This window comes from Bos grunniens, chromosome 20, assembly GCF_055505025.1.
Source record: "Bos grunniens cultivar Pamir isolate PY7600 chromosome 20, Bosgru_T2T1.0, whole genome shotgun sequence".
NCBI classification, from domain to species: Eukaryota; Metazoa; Chordata; class Mammalia; order Artiodactyla; family Bovidae; genus Bos; species Bos grunniens.
Window position 1 is genome coordinate 46,265,102 of NC_141184.1, and position 21,760 is coordinate 46,286,861.

Below are 21,760 nucleotides of genomic sequence, written 5' to 3' on the forward strand. Positions count from 1 at the left end.
ATGCATGAAAGTGAAAAGTGAAAATGAAGTCGCTCAGTCGTGTCCGACTCCTAGCGACCCCATGGACTGCAGCCTACCAGGCTCCTCCTCCATCCATGGGATTTTCCAGGCAAGAGTACTGGAGTGGGATGCCATCGCCTTCTCCGTTTTATTCCTAGATCATTTATATTGTGCTGCATGTTATATAGGGCTTCCCAGGAGCTCAGTGATAAAGAATCCTCCTGCCAATGCAGGAAGATGCATTTTTGATCCCTGGGTCCAGGAGATTCCCCTGGAGTAGGAAATAGTAACCCTCTCCAGTATTCTTGCCAAGAAAATTCAATGGACAGAGAAGCCTGCGGGTCTCTAGTCCATGGGGGTCCCAAAAGGTCAGACAAGACTGAGCACGCACACTCACAGATCATATACTTTCTTCATTTGTATGTACAAGTACCAAAGTTCTCTGCTGTGCATATGTATTTCTTTACTTGAAATGTACAGCTTGCTGTGACTTGTTTCCTCATTACAGAATCTCTTTAAATGACTTTAGCTTGGAGTGGAATTTATTACTTTTGAAAAACAATGAACATGAGCTACCACTTCACACCTACTAAGATGGTTATAAGCAAAAAGTCAGTTAATAATAAGAACTGGCAAAAAATGTGGAGAAATTGGAACACTCATACTTTGCTAATGGAGTATAAAATGCCAGAAACAATTTCCAAAGTAATGTTTGGAAAACAATTTGGTAATATCTCAAAAAGTTTAACATACAGTTATGATCCAGTAATTTCACTTCTTGGTAAATTTATATGTAGTATTCCTAAGTATTAAATATAAATGAAAATGTATAACACACAACAACTTGTATGAGTATGTTCACAGCAGTATTATTCATTATAGCTCAAGACTGGAAACACAAACATTAGTGAGAATATATACATCTTGACATAAATGTCAATTCTCCATTAAGCATTCATCTAATGGTTTTGCTATCAATTATTACTCAGTTGTACTCAATTCTGTTCACAAAATAAATGCTGTTTAGTGTATGAATAAGTATCCTTAGTAGCTGAAGATGGATAACATGAACTGCCATGTTATCATTGCAAGTTTTATATATCGAGATGCTGCTACCCTTTAAAGTTAGTGCTTAGAAAGTGCAAAGGGGAGCATGTGTTTTCTTGGAATTGATTTGTGAAACTACCACCCATTCTCATTCATTTGTTTGGTTAGTTCATCTCAAAGTGCTTTGTATTCTTGGTTGTAATTGGTCATATCTAAGTAGATCTGCCTGTTTTCAGGGTCAGAAAGGAAGACAGTCTTGTGTTACCCGTAAGAGATTTGTTCATAAAGATGACCTTGGCAATTCAGAGCATTCAAAATTTCTTGAATCCCACAGGCTCCTCTAAAACTAGTCCCAAACAGAAACCTGCTCTTCCTCCATTGCTGTTTATCTCAGGAAATGATACCACCACCCACTCACTTATTGATACCAGAAACCTTCACCACCCTCCATTCAGTCAATCAAAAGAACCTATCAATTCCACCTCTTAATTGTCTCTAAATTGATCCTCTCTTCAACCCAAGTGTCAGCCCCTGATAGAGTTCTGCTACTGGGATGACATCCTAAGACAGCCTTTCACCAGTGCAGTTGTTGCTGTTCAGTTGCTAAGTCGTGTCCAACTGTTTGCGACCCCATGAACTGCAGCACTTCAGACTTCTCTGCATCACTAACTCCCTGAGTTTTCTCAAACTCATGTCCATTGAGTCAGTAATGCCATCCAACCATCTCATCCTCTGTTGCCCCCTTCTCCTCCTGCCCTCAATTTTTCCCAGCATCAGAGTCTTTTCCAATGAGTCAGCTCTTCACATCAGGTGGCCAAAGTACTGGAGCTTCAGCTTCAGCATTAGTTCTTCCAATAAATATTCAGAGTTGCTTTCCTTTAGGATGGACTGGTTTGATCTCCTTGTGTCCAAGGGACTCTCAAGAATCTTCTCCAGTACCACAGTTTGAAAGCATCAATTCTTTGGTGCTCAGCTTTCTTTATGGTCCAACTCTCACATCCATACATGACTACTGGAAAAACCATAGCTTTGACTAGACGGACCTTTGTCGGCAAAGTGATGTCTCTGCTTTTTAAAACACTATCTAGGTTTGACATAGCTATTCTTCCAAAGAGCAAGCATCTTTTAATTTTGTAACTGCAGTTACCATTCACAGTGATTTTGGAGCCCAAGAACATTTTCTTGGGCTGACTCTGTTTCCACATTCACCAGTGCTAGTGCCTTTCAAATCTATGTCCACAGTTCAGGCAGGGAGAGCATTTCTAAGTGAAAAATGACTTATGCCACCCCCTACTTATAACATTCCAGTGGATTTCTTCTGGAAAACCAGTGAACCCATGGTTTTTATAAGAGCCTATATAATCTACACCATCAACTTCTCCCATTCCTCAATTTTCACTTTTCCTCTCAAAGCATTTGCTTTGGCCGTTACTAACATCTTTTGGTTCTTCAAATGATTTCTCTCTTGCTGCATGGGCTTTACAAATACTCTTTCACCATCTCCTCCAAGTACCACCTTCTCCTGACTAATTCTTCCTCAAAAGTAAGATCTCAGCTGCATGTCACTTTGTTAGGGGGGCTTTCCTTGGCCATCCTCATCACAGTTATTATGTGCACTTATTTAATATCTATCTTCTCTGCTATCTCAAAAGTTCAAAGAAAGCTGCAACCAACTAGATTTGCCTTGCTTGCTGCTCTGTCTCTGTCACAGAATCTGAAGATTGACTGGATATTTATTGAAATTATGTTGAAAACTAAGCCACAGAAAGACTTCGGGCTATTTGTGCTAGTGTACTTTGTGTGCCTCAACTGCAAATATCTTTTTCTTTTTTTTTCGGCTGAACTGGGTCTTCGTTATAGTGCACAATCTTCTCATTGTGGTGGCTTCTCTTGCTATGGAGCATGGGCTCCAGAAAGAGAGGCTCAGTAGTTATGGCGCATGGGCTTAGTTGCCCTGATACCTTCCAGGATTCGGTATCAAACCATATCCCCTGGACTGGCTAGCAGATTCTTAACCACTGAACCACCAGGGAAGTCCTCAATAGCAGGTTTTATGCATAACAGTAGAAAAACATTATCTGTCAAAGTATGTTAAGTTGTTTAGAATATAGCAGTAATTATGGAGCTGTTTCTTTTGCTCATTACTCCCTGGAATACCTAAAATACAATCCCTTCCTAAATGCTGTGCTATACAGTTTTCCTGGCTCAGCTTTGTCCAATTTTGTGGAGAGATCTTGGAAATGGTGATAATAATATCTGTCTGGAAAGGTAGTTTAGAAAACAGAAATGATATATTTCAAGTTCCTGGCATGTTCAGTTCAGTTCAGTTCCTCAGTCATGTCCAACTCTTTGTGACCCCATGAATCGCAGCACGCCAGGCCTCCCTGTCCATCACCAACTCCCGGAGTTCACTCAGACTCACATCCATCGAGTCAGTGATGCCATCCAGCCATCTCATCCTCTGTCGTCCCCTTCTCCTCCTGCCCCCAATCCCTCCCAGCATCAGTCTTTTCCAATGAGTCAACTCTTCCCATGAGGTGGCCAAAGTACTGGAGTTTTACCTTTAGCATCATTCCCTCCAAAGAAATCCCAGGGCTGATCTCCTTCAGAATGGACTAATTGGATCTCCTTTCAGTCCAAGGGACTCTTCAAGAGTCTTCTCCAACACCACAGTTCAAAGCATCAATTCTTCGGCACTCAGCCTTCTTCACAGTCCAACTCTCACATCCATACATGACCACTGGAAAAACCAGAGCCTTGACTACACAGATCTTTGTTGGCAAAGTAATGTCTCTGCTTTTCAATATGCTATCTAGGTTGGTCATAACTTTTCTTCCAAGAAGTAAGCGTCTTTTAATTTCATGGCTGCAGTCACCATCTGCAGTGATTTTGGAGCCCAGAAAAATAAAGTCTGACACTGTTTCCACTGTTTCCCCATCTATTTGCCATGAAGTGATGGGACCAGATGCCATGATCTTCGTTTTCTGAATGTTGAGTTTTAAGCCAACTTTTTCACTCTCCTCTTTCACCTTCATCAAGAGGCTTTTTAGTTCCTCTTCACTTTCTTCCATGTAATAGATACTATTAGATATCTATTACTAATAGATACTTCACTTTCTGGCATGTAATAGATACTAATACATGCTGGAGGTGGTGGTTCAGTCACTAAGTTGTGTCCGATTCTTGTGACCCCATGGACCGTAGCCTGCCAGGCTCCTCTGTCCATTGGATTCTCCAGGCAAGAAATACTGGGAGTAGATTGCCATTTCCTTCTCCAGAGGATCTTCCTGACCCAGGGATCAAACCCAGATTTCCTGCATTGCAGATAGATTCTTTACCGACTTAGCTACAAGGGAAGCCCACTAATACATGGTAGCTATTATTAAAGGAAAAATCATAGATAGATGCATTATCAGTGTGTGGGTGTGTGTTGAACCCTCTCAAAACAGTTGTTTTAATGGTGACATTGGTTCCTTTTGTAAAACACACTAATACAGGAAATTATTCCAGGGAGGATACACTGACTGTAGTATGAATGATTCTTAAAAAGGAAGTAGACACATTGGAGTGTACTGGCAGAATAATCAGACCATCTACCAATTGGATCTTTCAAAATTAGGCATCTCGATCTGGGGTCCATGGAACCCTACAAGGTTCCATGCATGGATTTCAAAATGCTTAGGGCCTCCCTAAAAATGAATGCAAAATTTTGTGTAGGTATGTACGTGTTTGTGTCTATGCACTATTCTGGGGAGATGGTTCATATCTTTCAACAGCTTCTCAGATGGACTGTGATTAAGAAAAAGTTAGGAATCACTGCCTAAAGATTTCTTCAGGAAATCTGGTACTCTGGCAAAGATGAAAATGTTGACAGTGTGATGGTTGTGTCATCTGACTGGCCAAATCAATGTTTTCTATTAAAGCAAAGAAGTCTTGGGGCCAAAATGATCTCAACTGAATAATTCTTCTACACTATGTTTCCATCTGCCCAGCATGTGAGCCATTAACACATGGTTCCTGTTGATGATTTTCATATTCTTATTTGCAGGGAAATCACATTAGGACTAGTTCAGAAGAATCATTTAACTAATGTATTGGAAAACCAAATAAATGAGCCTCTTATATATACTAACAATTTTATATTGCTAAAAGAATGACTATTTATGGGAGATTAAGCATACACTGACCAAAACTGCCTCTAAGTCATTCATCTACTAGTCTTCATAATATACATACTCCTATTCTAGTCCAAAAAAATAGCAAGGCTCACCACGTGTTGAAATAATTTATTTCAACACCTAATGCATCATCTGTTCTGTATTTCCACGTGTTGTGTCATCACCATTTGACCTCAACCCATTGTTAAATATTTAATAGTACTGTTGGATAAACAATACAAAGTAGTTTACTTTTGAATGTAGCATTTACATGAGAAAATAAGCCAATATATGCTGCAAAAGGTACAATTTTGGGTTACAGTGCTAATCCTTCTGGTGGATGGAAAATGAGATATAAGAGGAAAGGAAACCACAGGGAGGATGAATGAATTGGGAAAAGCAAAAACAAATGAAAAGATGATGTAGCTCTCCAATACAGCAGAAAGTAACTGTCACCCAAATGTTGGCACAATGGGAACTGCATGTTTCCACCACTCAAAATTCAAGCACTATGATGGATTGATTTGTTTTGTTTTGTTTTGGCTACACAGCATGTGGGATCCCAGTTTCCCAACCAGAAATTGAACCTGTGCCTCCTGCATTGGAACCATGGAGTCTTAACCACTGAACCACCAGGAAAGTCCCAATGATGGATTGTTTTGAGTAGGAACCTATTCATATGAAAAGTATGAAATATTCAATAGAACACTCACCAATAAAAGATCATTTTTAATATTCAGTGGGTATAAATCTCACAGTGACAAAAATTATTCATTTAAAGGAGTGACTGTGGTTTAAAATGAACACCCAAAAAATGAGTGCAAGAGGTTTTGATGAATTAGTACACCACTCCTGGAAAGTGTGTTCAATACATTCTTTTTAACTGACCATAGGTAATCAGCCTTAAAAAGTATTGAAGACATGTATAAGCCTGCACCAGGAATTCTTTATAACTCATCAAGATCCTTTGAGGTGAAGAGATGGAAACTGTATTTATTATTCTATTTCTGCATGGTTTTTCAATAACTGTTAAAATACAAAATGGATCTACAAACCATCAGTTCAGTTCAGTTCAGTTCAGTCACTCATTCGTGTCCGACTCTTTGCAACCCCATGAATCGCAGCAAGTCAGGCCTCCCTGTCCATCAGCAACTCCTGGAGTTCACTCAGACTCACGTCCATTGAGTCAGTGATGCCATCCAGCCATCCATAGTTGAGAACAATTAAAACTTAAGTAAATGGAAAAGATATACCATGTTCATGGTTTTGAAGACTCTTTTCTTTCTTTTAGTTCTACCTCTGTTTATTGCTACCAACCCATCTTCCTCCACCTCCATCGTGTGTGTGCTCTGTCATGTAACCTGATGGACTGCAGCCCTCCAGGCTCTTCTGTTCAAGGAGTTTTCCAGGCAAGAATACTGGAGTGGGTTGCCATTCCCATCTCCTGAAGACTTTTTTCAATTTTGCTTTTATGTTAAAGGATCAGTCAATCATGGACAGCCCTTTCTTTTTGATACTACTTGTTTCTAATATTTGATTCCTTGTAATCCCCTTCAATTTCAGAAATATTTTGTGTTTCTTTAAGTTATCTATATGTGGCACATAGTTACTTTAAAATTTCAATTCTCCCTAAACTGATCTATCCCAATCATAATCCCATCAAACATTTTGTGTGTACATATAGAATTGAACAAATGTATTCTAAAATTTATATGAAAACACAACTACAATATTCAATTGTATATAATGTACTTGCAATCTTGAAAAAGAAAGAAGTTGAAGGAATTACATTACCTGACTTCCTCATAGTAGTCAAGATTCTGAGACCAACATAGGATCAACAAATAGATGAATAGAACAAAGCAGAAAACCCAAAGACAGATCCAAACTTAGGAGATACAGAGGCAAAGTGCAAAATAGGTTTGGAATGAATTCTTCTTCAAAGAAAGATGATTAATTAAAAGTCTATAAAGGATGTAATAGGGTATATAAAGTCACGTCTAAGTGTCTTGTGAACTTTCAGTTCAGTTCAGTTCAGTCGCTCAGTCATGTCCTACTCCTTGGACTGCAGCACGCCAGGCCTCCCCGTCCATCACCAACTCCCAGAGTCCACTCAAATTCATGTCCATCAAGTCAGCGATGCCATCCAACCATCTCATCCTCTGTCGTCCCCTTCTCCTCCTGCTTTCAATCGTCCCCAGCATCAGGGTCTTTTCAAATGGGTCAGCTCTTTGTATCAGGAGTTTCAGCTTCAACATCAGTCCTTCCAATGAATATTCAGGACTTATTTCCTTTAGGATGGACTGGTTGTGAGCTTTAGACCTGTCAAAAACAATATTTCACATTTGGGGCAAAATAGACATCAGAAATGAAACAAGATTCATTTCAAAAAAAACTCAGATAACAACATCAATGATCAGTGATTATATCAACTACTAACTGCAATATTGATTAGCAAAACACTCAGAAAAGAACTAATTAGTAAATGTGCAAACCACTGCTACTCTATGGAAAGCTAAAAGGAGGTAATTAAAACCAAAATACACAGAAGTAACTATAGCAAATCAGTTCACATTCAACCAGTGAATAATCCAAAGGTGGCTCTCACTTTGATTGACACATTGTTTTAGTCACAAAGTCCGGATACAGAACAACAAGTACTGATTTGCTCTCCTCACACTTTCCATTCAGGGGAAATCATAAATAGAATTAGGGTTAAAATGCTAAATGTCACATGCTGATATTTTCAGTCATATACAATATATGAATCATTTGTATTGTCAAAGTGAACTAAAATACATAAACTGTTTAGTTTGTATTAATCCCATATAACATTCCTACCCTAAGGCATAATTTTAATCCTTTACTAAGGTCTGTTTTAAAGACTTAGTTGTGTTAAACTTGAACATGCTTCTATGACTGGCTTACGTGACTATGTGCCACATGGCGTAGGTGACTTGTAGAAACACAAAATATTTCTGAAATTGAAGGAGATTAGTATTCTTGCCTGGAGAATCCCAGGGACAGGGGAGCCTGGTGGGTTGCCGTCTATGGGGTCGCACAGAGTTGGACACGACTGAAGGGACTTAGCAGCAGCAGTAGCAGCAGTAGCATAAGGAATAAAATATTAGAAACAAGTATTATCAAAAAGAAAAGGCTGTTATAAAACGCTGACTTTATAACATAAAAGCAACATTGGAAAGAGAAAAATTCAGGTAACAATTGTTTGTTTTTTCAATACCGTATTTTAAAAGTATATATTCTAATGACATTTTTAAAAAGTTAACTGATGGTTTGGACATCTTGAATAAACATTGCTTTTATGTACTCACATTTCTTAACTTTTTAGTTCTGCAACAATTCAGCCAATACAGAACTATTACCACTACCCCCAATCCTCATCTAGCCTATGATGTTACACAACACCAAAGACTATGACGCATTAAGTAACCAGTTTTGTACCCAGAAGAATAAAATCTGATTTTAATATCACTTCAGTCTATTTCTCAAGTGCTTAAATTCTCCTGTTTAATCAAGATTGATTATTTGCATCTGAAATCTTAATATCATTTGGGAAAATACCTAACTTCAAAAAAGTGCGACGTTTAATTTTAAGGCAAAGAGCAAAAGCTACTCCATGACTTCCAAATTTTCCCTATGTAACCTCACATACCCCTTCCATATTCCCTTTTTAGGGACTAAAATTTAACCAGGTCAGTTCTGGTTCAAACAACCATTTCATAGGATTTAAAATAGGTATCTTAGGAGCTAGATTGAATTATTTGCTAGACTCGAATATTTTAAATTTATAAACTTCAGAAGGAAGATAGCTTTTGAAGCCGACAAAAAACAATCGGAGAACAGCAGTCTTTTTGTGCACTGCCCAGAAAGTCAGTTACAAAGTGGTCCTATTGTATTTCTCATAATTTACATTTACTTTTTTGGCAGAGCAGAAAGGGAAAAAAATAAGAAGTCAAACTTGGAAGCATACAACACAAATGGAAGAAGGCACTTTTATTTTAAAATGTCCCCTTGACATTTAGACATCTACAAACCCAAAATTTAACATTTATAGGGGATAAAGCAGTAAAAGAAATAGCTGTTTTTCTGTGACGTCACCAAACAGGTGTGATACCGTTTCATACCCCAGAAATTGGATGACTCTTTTGCTGATGCTCACAGGAGGCCCAGAGGAGACCATATTGACCTGTGTCTCATTTTCTACAATTGGCTAGAAAATTACGCCAGGCCAACAAGAATCTTGATGACTGATCTGTGCCGATTCGGGGCAGACATTCTCCCAAACAGATCAATACTATCCAAGGTGCAGCTGAAAAACAGGATGAGCTTGTATCACTAAACAAACACCAAACTGCTTATTCACAAAGGCAAAGCAACACAGCACTTATGTTTTCCACAGTGTGTTTGCCTATGACCTCAACCCTGACCGGCAGAGCTACCTTCTTTTCGGCAAGAAGTAATCCTGTATTGGGTCTGCCTCTGGTACTCCTCTGGTACGCTTGGTCACCCCTGTGAGTGGTGGCATTTTTTACAATAAAAGCAACTGTGTCTGCTTTGGCCTAGACAATCACATGATGCCAAAGCAACTAGTCAATGTGGTGAGTTTAGTCAAATGACCAGTCTGAGCACTTGGCACTACATAGACAAAGAATAAAATAGGGGACTTCCCTGGTGGCCCAGTGGTTAAGGACCTGCCTGCCAGTGCAAGGGACACAGATTTGACCCCTGGCTGGGGAAGATCCCACATGCCATGGGGCAGCTAAGCCCATGTGCCACAACTACTGAGCCTAAGTGCCACACACAGCTAGGGAAGTCCACTCACCTAGAGCCTATGCTCTGAAACAACAGAAGCGGCTGCAATGAGCAAACTAGACACTCGAGAAAGCCCGAACACAGCAACGAAGATCCAGCACAGCCAGAAATGAATAAATAATTGTTTTAAAAAAAAGAATAAAATAGGGACAGAATTTTTTCTTTTTACCCATCATACTGGAATTGTGTGGTCATACCTTGGATTAAGTTAATTCAGAAAGGTCTTGTGATATGAGTTGTTTCTAAATACACAAACCATCTGAATAAACCAAAAATCCAAATATCTTTAAACCCTCAAAATTACTTTTATTCTAATTTTAACTTAGCCACATAGACTACCCCCAAAAGTCATACTGGGTATGCTCTTTTTATGTCAATATATTCTGGGGGCACATGTATAGTGAATGAATAAGTTAAATTATAATGAGAACATTCAAGTTACATCACTATTTTCACTGCTATATGGTTATAAAATAAGAGGAAATTGTGGTCTTTAAAACGATCTTCCCAAAAGTATTGAGAAAATAAACAATGCATTAAAATATGATCCCACAGACCTCTAGGCAAGATGACTTCACAAGCAGGAGGGAATTTAAATGGTTTGCATGGCCCAAAAGTGAAAAATTTCAGCTTCCAGAGGCTACAGAAGATTCAGGACCAATAAATATACTTAAACAGGAGACAATATAAAATCATGTAATTACATTTGGGTCTTAAAATGTTTAATGGCTATTGGTAGCACTACCATGAGATCCAACTATCTAAGATCATTTATATATTAAGAATATCGAATTTATTTTCCAACCCTAGATACACATTTGATAAACTTTGATAAAACAGAAGTTGTATCTCTTGCTGCTATTAAAAGACAAATCTATACCCATACCCCTCCCTGATTAAAAAAAAATAGTTGAGTAAAAATAATTGTTAGGTTTCCCCTTTCTTTCAACCAAGTTTTCCCTGGGAAAGGGGACTCTAAAGGGAGAAAACAAACTTTCCCTCCAGCACATTACTATATAAGCACTATATCCATCTGCCTGAATAAAGAAGAAATAAATTCAACTTTGGAACTCTGCCATGGAGTGTCGGCTCCTGCAAAGGGGACAGTTTGCTATTAATTGTTAATGTCGTCTGCCATTAGAGGGCACTAAACAACTCTACATTAATGCTGCATTGGAGGGAAGAGAGAAAGAAAGACGGGAAAAGAAAGAGGGGAGGGAAAAGCGGGGAGACTAGGAGCAGAGTCGGGGGAGAGGGAGGGAAAGAGAAAAGAGAAGGGGTGGGCGGACGGGAGGGAAAGAGAGAAGAGGGAAGAGAGAGAGGAAGAATAAATCTGGAAAGATTAAGAAGGATGTGGAGCCCCCAGAGCCGTCTGAAGTGAGCAAAAGCCAGCGCCCCCACCCCACCCCGCCCGGACCGCCCGCGCCCCTCCTCTCTCGTCCTCGGGACGGTAATTATAAAGCGAAAAGCAGCGGCGAGGTCACCCGTTTTTACCAGCCTGCTGCACCGAATGCGCGCGGTGCAGGTGCGGCGGCCGCGGGCTTTGTGATTCATGCCCACTTTCAAAGGGGGGCTTGGGCCCGTCTGAGAGGCACCCAAACAACTGTCTTCTAATATTAGCACGGCTGTATTTCGGGATCTATTATAGTCTGTCCAGACAGATCCCATTGTAATGGGATCTTTTATTAAAAGATTAGCACTATCTCCTGCAGTTGGTGGAAAAAAATCTGTTATCACTGAGTTATTTGCAGTTGTGGAGAGGGTGGGAGGCGGGTGGTGGAAGTTGGGGGGTGGGAGGGCGAGAGGAGGCGTGGTGGGGGGGGCCGTCTGGCGGGGAGGGGGGAGGTAGGCGGGTGGGGGGCGAAGAGGGGCGGATTTGAAATCCGTAGAACAAAATCCCAGGGACCTGAGAATGTCCAAGAATTTTGTCTGCATACTTCACTGTCTGTTGTTCTTCGGGCTCCAGAAGCGAAAAGAATAGAAATTTAAAAGGCAGCTTTGGAATAAACAATATAGCATTTTCCGTGAAGTAATCGTTTTATATAAAAGGAAATATCGCCTCCTCTGTTTCATTCAGCGGTGCCAAAAATGTTATAAATGAGAGACCCGCCAACTTTCAGCGAAGAATGCCAGGCACTGTGCTTAATAAACTGAGGCTACAGAAGTTCATTATCGATGTTGCAATCTTTTTTATTCCGCGAACCGAGAGAGAGACTGAGAAGGAGACTGAGAGTGAGAGAGACAGACACAGGACAGAAACTGGGGAGTCTCCGAGCCGCGGAAGGCGGGTAGACCGCCTACGTCGGCGCCCCCGCTCCGGGCTCCGACTCCTCCAGAAGCTGCGAAGTGAAAGGGGAGAAAAGAAAAGGAGGGCGAGACTGTGACGGTGGGGGGAGGCCCGGGCCGAGGTGTTAAACATTTTTGTTCGCTTCTAACTCGTCGAGACAGAGGGCCGCGTCTCCGCCAGGTTCTGCCCCGGGTGGAAGGTGCCGGGGCCCGGGGTTCCCAGCCACAACCCTGGGCTCGGGGGTGGCCGCGGCGCTCGGCACGCGCAGACCCAGACAGACAACGTCGCGGGGTCCCGCAGCCAGACTGCGGGGGCCTAACACGGCAGCGACCGGACCTCCGGCGGGGTATTAAGGCAGCTCGGGGCTCTCCGGGCGTTTGCGAAGTCTTCCTGGAGCGGAGGAGCGGCGTTGCGAAGACCAACTCCCGCCCCGCCGCCCCGCTCCGCTCCGCCCTGCCCGCCGCCGCCTCCAGCGCCCTCACCGCGCCAGACACACACACACTCACACACTCACACACACACACACACACACACACACACACACACACACACACACACGCCACCCCGGGCGCGCCGGCGCTGCCAGCGAGCGGCGGCGTGCAGGACTTGAAGTGGGTGTTCTTCCCCACTCCCCACCCCCGAAGCGTCCCCCCCACCCCCCCGCGCCCGGGTCTCCTGCCCCCTCCCTCTCGCTCCTACGCAAATAAGAACTCGGCGATTCCCCTCCTGCCGCTTTGATTTCGGGCACCTCCACCAGATAATTGGGAAGGGTTTCAGAAGGTGGGAAATGTCACCTGATTCACACTGAACTTTTAAAAGCTCCCCACCCCCAAGGAACCGCGCACACCCTCGCTCGCGGCCGCCCTCCCACTGCCCCACACACTGGGAGACCGCCCACCGCAAACCGTGGAGACCCCCGTCTAGATTTAAAGCGCGGCTGCGCCTGGCTTCTGACGTCCATTGAATCGCGAGGGCGGCCGGCGGCAAGCGCTGGGCTACGCCGGGATAGCTGCGCCCTCCGCCGCTCGCCTCTGCGACGCGCACCGCTTGCCAGAGCCACCCGCCGCCGCGCCCGCTCCCCGCGCCACCGCGCCCGCTCCCCGCGCCGCCGCGCTCCTCACCCAGCGCCTGCCCTCAGGATGGCCCGTCCTAGGCACCAGCCCGGCGGGCTTTGCCTCCTGCTGCTGCTTCTCTGCCAGTTCATGGAGGACCGCAGCGCCCAGGGTAAGCGAGGCGGGATGCGCAGGGAGGCTCGGCGGAGGGCAGGGGTTTGTAGTTTTCGGGCGTCTCCACCGGGTCTGTTCTGAGCAACTCTGCTTTCGGAAGATGTTGGACCAACTTAGCGAATCCGGGATGGAGAGGAGTGGGAGAATTGAAGGCAGTGACACTTTAGGACTGGGAACCGAGTTTGGAGCGCGGTTATCCTTTAAAAGGAAAGGGAGTGAGCAGGAGTCTCTCTCAGTAGTTAGGGTTAGATGCTCCAAGTTCTGGACCTAATGAGTTTAGATGTTATCTCCCCTGTTTGGCTCTGAAGAAGGGGATAAGCATCGGTAGCCTGAAGATTGCAATCCACTCATTTGCAATCTAACCTCTCTCCCTCCTGCATCTTTTGGATACTTTAAAAAATGACTGAGTGGGGAGGGGGGGAATACTGAAATTTCCTCGGTGACTGCGGGACGTGGTTTCAGAAACTTTGCCCAAACTTGGAAATGAGGGTGCCGAAAATTTTAGAGGGAAGTAGCTTTCTGCCTAGTGGATGCTTCTTCTAACCCCCTCCCCCCAACCCCGCAAAAAAAAAAAAAAAAAAAATTACCCCGGACTGTTCTGAAAAGTTTACAGTTTTTTTCCCTTTTGCCTCATTCCTGATTGTTAACTTTCTGTAGAACAGTGAGGAACCCACAATTGATTTTAATTCTGAGATGCAATAAGAGCAAATTTCTAAAGTTTTTTTTTTTTTAATTAGATTTATCTCCATTAGTCTTTGGGCAGAATTTTTTAAAATAATAATAGCAGCTTGCGGTCCAATTATTGTTAAAGTTATATGGATGATTCATAAGACGTCTTCCTGACCAAAATCTGAACATTAAAAAGGAAGAAGGTGGGGGGCGGGGGGCTACTTGCAAAGATAATCTCGGTGGGTATGATACAGGGATGTGTGTGTGTATGTATGTATGTATATATATATATATGTATATATAACCATGAAACGATAGTAAGTCCCCCTCCCACCTTGTTTCCCCCCCGCCCCCAACCCCAGTACTTTTCTTGAGGCAGACTTGGAACTTTCCTGACTTTAGCGTTATTTTATGCGTGTTGTATACGGCCCCCTGGGCAGAGCTCCTAGCCGCCTGCGACGCACTACTGCTCTGAGTTGCCCACCTTTCGGAGCGAGGCGCTGCCTGACTGCCCGGGACGTGGGCGCCGTGGAAAGTAGCCCTCGGAGATTTCGAAAGATCGCGGTGGCCGCGGGCGTCCTTTGGGTCTGGTGGATTGCAAAACGGCCCGTCGGGCGGGCTGCGCCTCGAGGCCGCGAGGGGCAGCGCCGGGCAGGGCCCGGTTGCTTTTTTGCTTTCATTTTTCAGAAGTGCCTTTTGCGTGATCTGTTGCTGTATGTGTGTGTGTGAGTGTATGTGTGTGTGTGAGTGTGTGTGTGTCTGTCTGTCTGTCTGTCTGTCTGAGTCTCTCTCTTTCTCTCTCTTTTCTTTCTCTCTCTCTTAAGTTCTACTTTTTTAACCCCTGTCACAAATAATCCCCGTACCGCCTACATGAAACCGACATGTAAAAACATCCGTCGCATCCTGTTTTTGTCAGGTTCTTTAATCTGCCCTTCGAGTCGCTGCAGGTTATGAAATGGGACGAATAAAAGTAAACAGTCTAGTAAAAGTCAATGCAAGCTGCACGTGTTGTGTCTGGGTCACTGGTAACTGACATTGATATGGCTGGAGCGCTCGGGCTTCTCGCTCTCGCCCTCCCTCCCCATCGCCCACCTCCCACCTCTTCAATCTGGTCCCCCCCTCCGCCCCTCGCCTTTCTCCACCCCTTCACTCCCTCTGATTTATTTTCTGCTTTTTCTCTGCCGTCTCTCCTCCACGCTCACTCCCTCCCCATCCCCGCCGGGTCTCCTTCCCCTGCCGGTTCACTGCCTCCCTCCCCCTACCCAGCCGGCGCCGCCGGCTCACTTGCCCACCTCCCCACCCCTGTCTCCCCGCAGCTGGGAATTGCTGGCTCCGCCAAGCAAAGAACGGCCGCTGTCAGGTCCTGTACAAGACAGAACTGAGCAAGGAGGAGTGTTGCAGCACTGGCCGCCTGAGCACCTCGTGGACCGAGGAGGACGTAAATGACAACACGCTGTTCAAGTGGATGATTTTCAACGGGGGCGCCCCCAACTGCATCCCTTGTAAAGGTAGGGCTCTTCCTCCCCAGTCTGCAGGCCCTCAGTAGAGGGCGTCTTACCCTCAGCTTCCCCAGTGCCCAGCCGGGGTTTGGGACTGGAGGAGCTTTGTTCGTGGGTTCCCCCTAACCACCCCCAGCCCTGGTAAGCCATTCGGGCTGAATCTCCTGTCACACACTACAGGCAAAACAAGGGTCGCCAGAGGTTCTCGGACTTCTTAGCCAAATGTGGCGGTGAAGCCAGCCAACCCTTGCTCTTTGAGGGAGATTTGGGTAGGGAATGCAGCCCACTGTCCCCCACCCTTCCCTCTTCTCAACTTCCGGGCAACAGCCTAGCCCCTTGGGCTCAGACTCTTGGCTGCAGGATTGCGCAAGGCACCCACAGCCCTCCTGGCTAACCTGCATGGTGCCTGACCCTGGTTTTAATCCCTGCCTCTTTCCAACTCCTAGAAACGTGTGAGAACGTGGACTGTGGCCCCGGAAAAAAATGCCGAATGAACAAGAAGAACAAACCCCGCTGCGTCTGTGCCCCAGATTGTTCTAACATCACCTGGAAAGGCCCGGTGTGTGGGCTGGACGGAAAAACCTACCGCAACGAATGTGCACTCCTCAAGGCCAGATGTAAAGAGCAGCCAGAGCTGCAAGTCCAGTACCAGGGCAAATGTAAAAGTAGGTCCTACCCGACCCCTCCTCCAGCCTTCTGCTTGAGGTAGACCCGCTGCAGGACCCCTGGGATGGGCGTAATAGCCTAATAATAATAATATCAAATAAAGGAACCCTTTCTAACTTTATATTCTAAAGATTCCTTAAGACACTAAAGGTTCAACCTAGAGTCTTAGTTTTCTTTTAAAAACTGCAGAGCTACCCAAGTGCGTTCCTAAAGCTGAATGCTTCTGTTTCATGATTTCCTTGAAACCGTCCAGTGGCTCAGTCTGGAAGAAGGTACCTATTAACGTGTTTAATATTAATGTTTTTCCCTCTTTGTTTCAGAGACCTGTCGGGATGTTTTCTGTCCAGGCAGCTCTACATGCGTGGTGGACCAGACTAATAATGCCTACTGTGTGACTTGTAACAGAATTTGCCCAGAGCCCACCTCCTCTGAACAGTATCTCTGTGGGAATGATGGAGTGACCTACCCCAGTGCCTGTCACCTGAGAAAAGCTACCTGCCTACTGGGCAGATCTATTGGATTGGCCTATGAGGGAAAGTGTATCAGTAGGTATTCTGGATTGAGGAAGGAAAAGAGAAAAAGGCTATAATTGTGATAAAACTGTGAGCTTAACCAATAAATAAACCCCAAACTTCCCAAAACTAGCTTCATCAAAGTCGGTAAACTGTCATGACCACCTTAAGGAAACCATTGTCTTTTTTTTTTTTACCATTGTCTTCTGGATGCATTGGCATACATATTGAAATGCCAGCAAGACACAGGAAACAATTTTCCTTCTTAGAAATCTAAGAACTCACTCAATTTTACACATTTTTTTAAGTGCTAGACTTGCTGGAAGCGAGAAATAATTACTTAACAGTTCCTAAAATCTGTTATCAGATTCTGATAACTGATAGAATTCTTTCTTTTTTTTTAAAGATCCCACTTGTGGGAAGTAATCAAATACATATTTAATTGAAGGATACTATGAAATCCTGTTTTAAGAAAATACTACAGTATTTTCATGCATTAAGCTAGTATAGAGGAAACTAGGAGTTTTGAGTATGTGTGTGTGTGTTTCAGTTTTATAGAGTGTTTTTGCACAGTATTTCCATGAGCCCCATTAGTGAGTAATAAAATATGTTTTATATGTTTACATTTATTCATTTATTGATAGAAGGCTAGAGAAAGGGGACAAGGTGAGGAGAATGGATTTACTTATCACAGGTGTATTATATCCTAGAAGCAAAGTCCTGTGACGATATCCAGTGCACTGGTGGAAAAAAGTGTTTATGGGACTTCAAGGTTGGCAGAGGCCGGTGTTCACTCTGCGGTGAGCTGTGCCCTGAGAGTAAGTCTGAGGAGCCTGTCTGTGCCAGTGACAATGCCACCTATGCTAGCGAGTGTGCCATGAAGGAAGCGGCCTGCTCCTCGGGCGTGCTGCTGGAAGTGAAGCACTCCGGATCTTGCAACTGTAAGTGTGATTTCTAACCTTGCCGCAGTTTAAGGATTTCCCAGGCAAGTCCTAGGGAATGGAGACTTAGAAAGCACGAAAACGTCCCCCAGATAAGCCCACTTCTGTTTAAGTTAGGTAGCTGCTAAAGTGCACCAGCAATTCAGCAATCCACAAAAAAAATCACCTGAAATGTTTCGGGGCCTTTAGGACTTGTCTGATGATCATCAACAAGATCACCTCTAAAATAGCCCATTCCAATCATCTGCCCCTAATTCCTTTTGTTTTAGTAGTGTGCTTTGCTGTTTGCTTTTATTAACACTTGAATCTGAACTAACTACTTCAAAGGTTTGTTTTTTTTTTTTCTTTTTCAAAGACAGCTTTCTGTTATCACACATAGGCTGCTGCTTTGAGCAGTTGCCCCTACTAACTAAATTAAGGACCCAAAGCAGTTATACCTAGAACACAAGAGCGCTTTTTATCTAATTTCAGGAATCTGCCCGTAAAACCTGAGCCATTGATTCTTCAGAACTTTCTGCAGTTTTTGACTTCATAGATAATGTTTTTTAAAAAAAAAAAAAAAAAGTTTTTTTAAAACTTGTTACATAACAGCAGATGCCAAAAACAAAACAGCATCTTACTGCAAGTCACATAAAAATGCAACGCTGTAATATGGCTGTTACAGAGGGCTTTGAAAACATACACTGAGCTGCTTCTGCGCTGTTGTTGTCCGTATTTAAACAGCAGCTCCCCTGTATTCCCCCATCTAGCCATTTCGGAAGACACCGAAGACGAGGAGGAAGATGAAGACCAGGACTACAGCTTTCCTATATCTTCCATTCTAGAGTGGTAAACCCTCCACCAATGTTCAATGTTGACATAGCCTTTAGGCAAAAAAAAAAAAAGGAAAGAAAAAAAGTAAAAGAAAAAAAATACATTGTCCATACTGTAAATAAGTGTATGCCTATTTATTTGGGGGGAAAACTATACATAAAGGACCTTTGTCCTAAAGCTCTCTCCCAGGCCACCTTGTTACTCACTGGACCCGGAGAGGCAGTCATTGTGAGGTCTACTGGATGAGGCCCATAGTTGAGACTTGTAGACATTTATTTATACTGTGTCATGTTTTATAATTTATACATAAAATGTCTGGTTGACTGTACACCTTGTTTTTGAAGAAATTTATTCGTGAAAGGAAGAGCAGTTGTTATTTATTGTGAGGTCTCTTGCTTGTAAAGTAAAAGCTTTTTTTTTTTCCTTGTAAACCATTTAAGTCCATTCCTTACTATTCACTCACTCATCTGTCTCCCTTCATTTACCTGTCGTTAGACTCTTTTCCACTTTAACCAACTTGCATGTCAGTTTCTGTCCTGTTTATTTATTGGATTCTCTGCTGCCTGTTCTGTACATACCTGATCCCTCGGGTTTTGTTTACAAGGAATCTTGACTGACCAAAAGGCATTATAACTCTGACTCAGATAGCAGGTACAGAGGATACATCTTTGAGGAAACTCCTATTTCTGTTCTCTGGTTGTGATGAAGACATCGGTGAGGCAGGTGGTGATAGCAGTGTTGGGTTTCTAATCATGTACTTCTAAGATGTTTCAGATCCAAAGAATTGAGTGATATGGGTGTCAGGAGCCTGAAAGAAGGAGAATGCTGTACATTCAACCTTATGTTAGGTGTTTCCTTTAAAGGCTAGTCTGCTGTACCTTTTCAACTAGTTCTTTTCACCCAATGTGTCATGAAAAGTATATCAAAGCTTTATCAGTTCAGGTTTCTTGCTTTTCATAATACTTTTTTCTGATGCAATTTTATATTTTCAAACATGGCAAGTTAAATATAAATTCATTTAAATATATAGTTTTATACTTTTCTACCATGTAAATGTGCAATGTATATAAAAGTTATAATGTGTATTTGTAAATAAATGATGAGTGAAAAAATAAAAAAATTTTAAAAAGCCAATGGTCTCAATTGCTGATGATGTAAAAGAAGCTGTTAGGACTTTTGAGTAAAAATGTATATGATATATTCGTTGAGAAATACAATTATCACTAAAATTAAGTGACCAGGGTAGTAAGAACTCCAAGGTAAATTACAGATCACCTCAAAAGGAAAAAGGAATCTGAGGTCCATCCACGCCTTTGTAGTAACGATGGCATACTTTCCACTCAGCACTGGAGGAAACTGTAGATGTCCCTCCTTGCAATGTGCCAAGCCTAAAGTTTCCTCTTTAAAAACATCATCTTCTTACCTATCCTTGTCCCAAGCTCATCTCCAGAGCCAGAGGCACCCTTTCTCTTTCCTCATCTAAATAAAGTAGATCTTAAGTCTTAAAACAAAGCACATTACAAGGAAAAATAAAAATAGACACACATACAGCAGCACAACCTAGGTCAGAATGTCAACTACAGAAATAAAGGCAGTATAATATTGAAATTCTAGAGACTTTTTGAGGTAAAGATGGAGCAGGGGTGGATTTCCACAATGGTCATGGTTCATGGAGAGTAAATAATGACACTTTCAAGGTAAGAGGACATGTATTAATGTTTTGCAGTTTATTTTAGTCAAGTCACACTACTAGGGCCTCAGATTGGCATGTAGGGCCTCAACTGATTGTCCCAGTAATACACTGTAATACATAGTGATACATAACTAGATAGTCACAAGTTTCCAACTGCTGTGTTACTTCATTGCCTAAGTACATCAAAAATATCAAGTACAAGATGCAAAGAAGTGAGGATTAGAACCATAGGAGGGAAAGAGCAAAGAACAGTCAATATTACAAACATAGCCGAACAAATATATTCTTTCACAGACTGTGACCCTAGTTCTTTCCAAAAGTTTATTCCTTTTGTGAAAACCCTCTATAATATAAATAATTAGAGAATTATAGGAGACCATTGGCTCTCAACTGTGGTCACCAAATGAGAAATTTGATGAAGGCAGAGGGGCCTCTTAGGTGGGCAGAGTTCATATAATAATTAGGAGCCTGTCAGTGCTGTCAGCCTTAAGCCACCAGTTCCCAGAGAAAGGAGAAGAAGTGCAGAAGACCAATGCTGCCAAAAACCGAGGGAAAGACAAAGATGGGAACTAATGTAGTGTCTGGGAGCTACTGGCTTGCCACTAGGGTTGAACACTCAGGGAAGGAAACAGCAGGCAGGCTGGTTTCACATCCCTTCCTGGAATTGATTTGTTACCTCATCCTGGGATGCTACAGATGCTTTAAAGTTGCCATTGACATCAGAGTGAAAACGTCAAATTTAACAGGCACCAATGTGTGTCTTGGCAAGGGTGAGTGATAAAATCAACAGCTTGCCCTTTAAACAACATCCGGATTATTTATTTACAATTTTTTTATTTCATAGTTGTCAGCATCAATCATTCATCTGCAACATCAGACAGTTTCTTATTTTCCTTCTTGGAGTTTCTGACTTTTCCAGTAATCCTGTATTAGGCTGCTGCTGCTGCTGCTAAGTCACTTCAGTCGTGTCCGACTCTGTGCGACCCCATGGACTGCAGCCTACCAGGTTCCCCCCACTGCTGGCTATATATTAATTAGACAAGGAATTTAACTTCTCTGGGCCTCAGTTTCCCCATGTATGTACCCAGGACAATAAAAGTGTCTCCCTCATAATAGTGTTCTGAAGATTAAAAGAAATAAGTTGTATAAAGTGCTTAGATCTGTGCCTGGCATGTAAAAAGCCAGCCAGTGAATATGTCCTCTAGGACTGTACTACTTGTTATTAAAGAAGAAAAGGGACTTCCCTCATGGTCAAGTGGTTAGGACTCTGCTCTTGCACTGCAGGCCAGCAGCACAGCCAAAAAGAAGAGGGCTGGAATTGTGGTTCAGCAACCTCTCTACCTTGGAAATACAATGAATGAGGAATGGCACCAATCAAGGCCAGAAGCACAAGTGTAAACAATTTATTTTAAATTTT

At 42.9% G+C, this 21,760-nt stretch overlaps 2 protein-coding genes across 6 annotated transcripts; one reads left to right on the plus strand and one right to left on the minus strand.

Moving 5' to 3' along the window:
• Positions 1-6,936: 6,936 nt before the first annotated feature.
• On the minus strand, positions 6,937-15,043 carry LOC147350339 (uncharacterized). Of its 2 annotated transcripts, XM_086362584.1 has the most exons (4): positions 14,704-15,043; positions 9,350-9,534; positions 8,212-8,289; positions 6,937-7,526 (listed from the first exon to the last, which is right to left on the minus strand). In XM_086362584.1, exons 1-2 carry the CDS (start codon positions 14,897-14,899, stop codon positions 9,419-9,421), a joined length of 312 nt encoding a protein of 103 aa, XP_086218710.1. In that variant the 5' UTR covers positions 14,900-15,043; the 3' UTR covers positions 6,937-7,526; positions 8,212-8,289; positions 9,350-9,418. The 2 variants fall into 2 exon arrangements, with proteins under 2 accessions (XP_086218710.1, XP_086218709.1); XM_086362583.1 differs by having other exon boundaries at positions 8,212-9,534.
• On the plus strand, positions 13,280-19,784 carry FST (follistatin). Of its 4 annotated transcripts, none has more exons than XM_086362580.1 (6): positions 13,280-13,548; positions 15,536-15,727; positions 16,165-16,383; positions 16,705-16,929; positions 17,607-17,837; positions 18,309-19,784. In XM_086362580.1, coding segments are annotated over exons 1-6 (954 nt in total). In that variant the 5' UTR covers positions 13,280-13,463; the 3' UTR covers positions 18,311-19,784. The 4 variants fall into 4 exon arrangements, with proteins under 4 accessions (XP_086218706.1, XP_086218704.1, XP_086218707.1 ...); XM_086362578.1 differs by having other exon boundaries at positions 18,587-19,784; XM_086362581.1 differs by having other exon boundaries at positions 17,610-17,837.
• Positions 19,785-21,760: the final 1,976 nt, after the last annotated feature.

Coding starts and splice junctions, on each gene's coding strand:
- FST (XM_086362578.1), top strand. CDS start 13,464: ATGGCCCGTCCTAGGCACCAGCCCGGCGGGCTTTGCCTCCTGCTGCTG. Junction 13,549..15,535: donor GGAGGACCGCAGCGCCCAGG/GTAAGCGAGGCG, acceptor GTCTCCCCGCAG/CTGGGAATTGCTGGCTCCGC. Junction 17,838..18,586: donor GCACTCCGGATCTTGCAACT/GTAAGTGTGATT, acceptor TCCCCCATCTAG/CCATTTCGGAAGACACCGAA.
- LOC147350339 (XM_086362584.1), bottom strand. CDS start 14,899: ATGAAAGCAAAAAAGCAACCGGGCCCTGCCCGGCGCTGCCCCTCGCGG. Junction 9,535..14,703: donor GCAGCGCCTCGCTCCGAAAG/GTGGGCAACTCA, acceptor CCTGTTTTTCAG/CTGCACCTTGGATAGTATTG.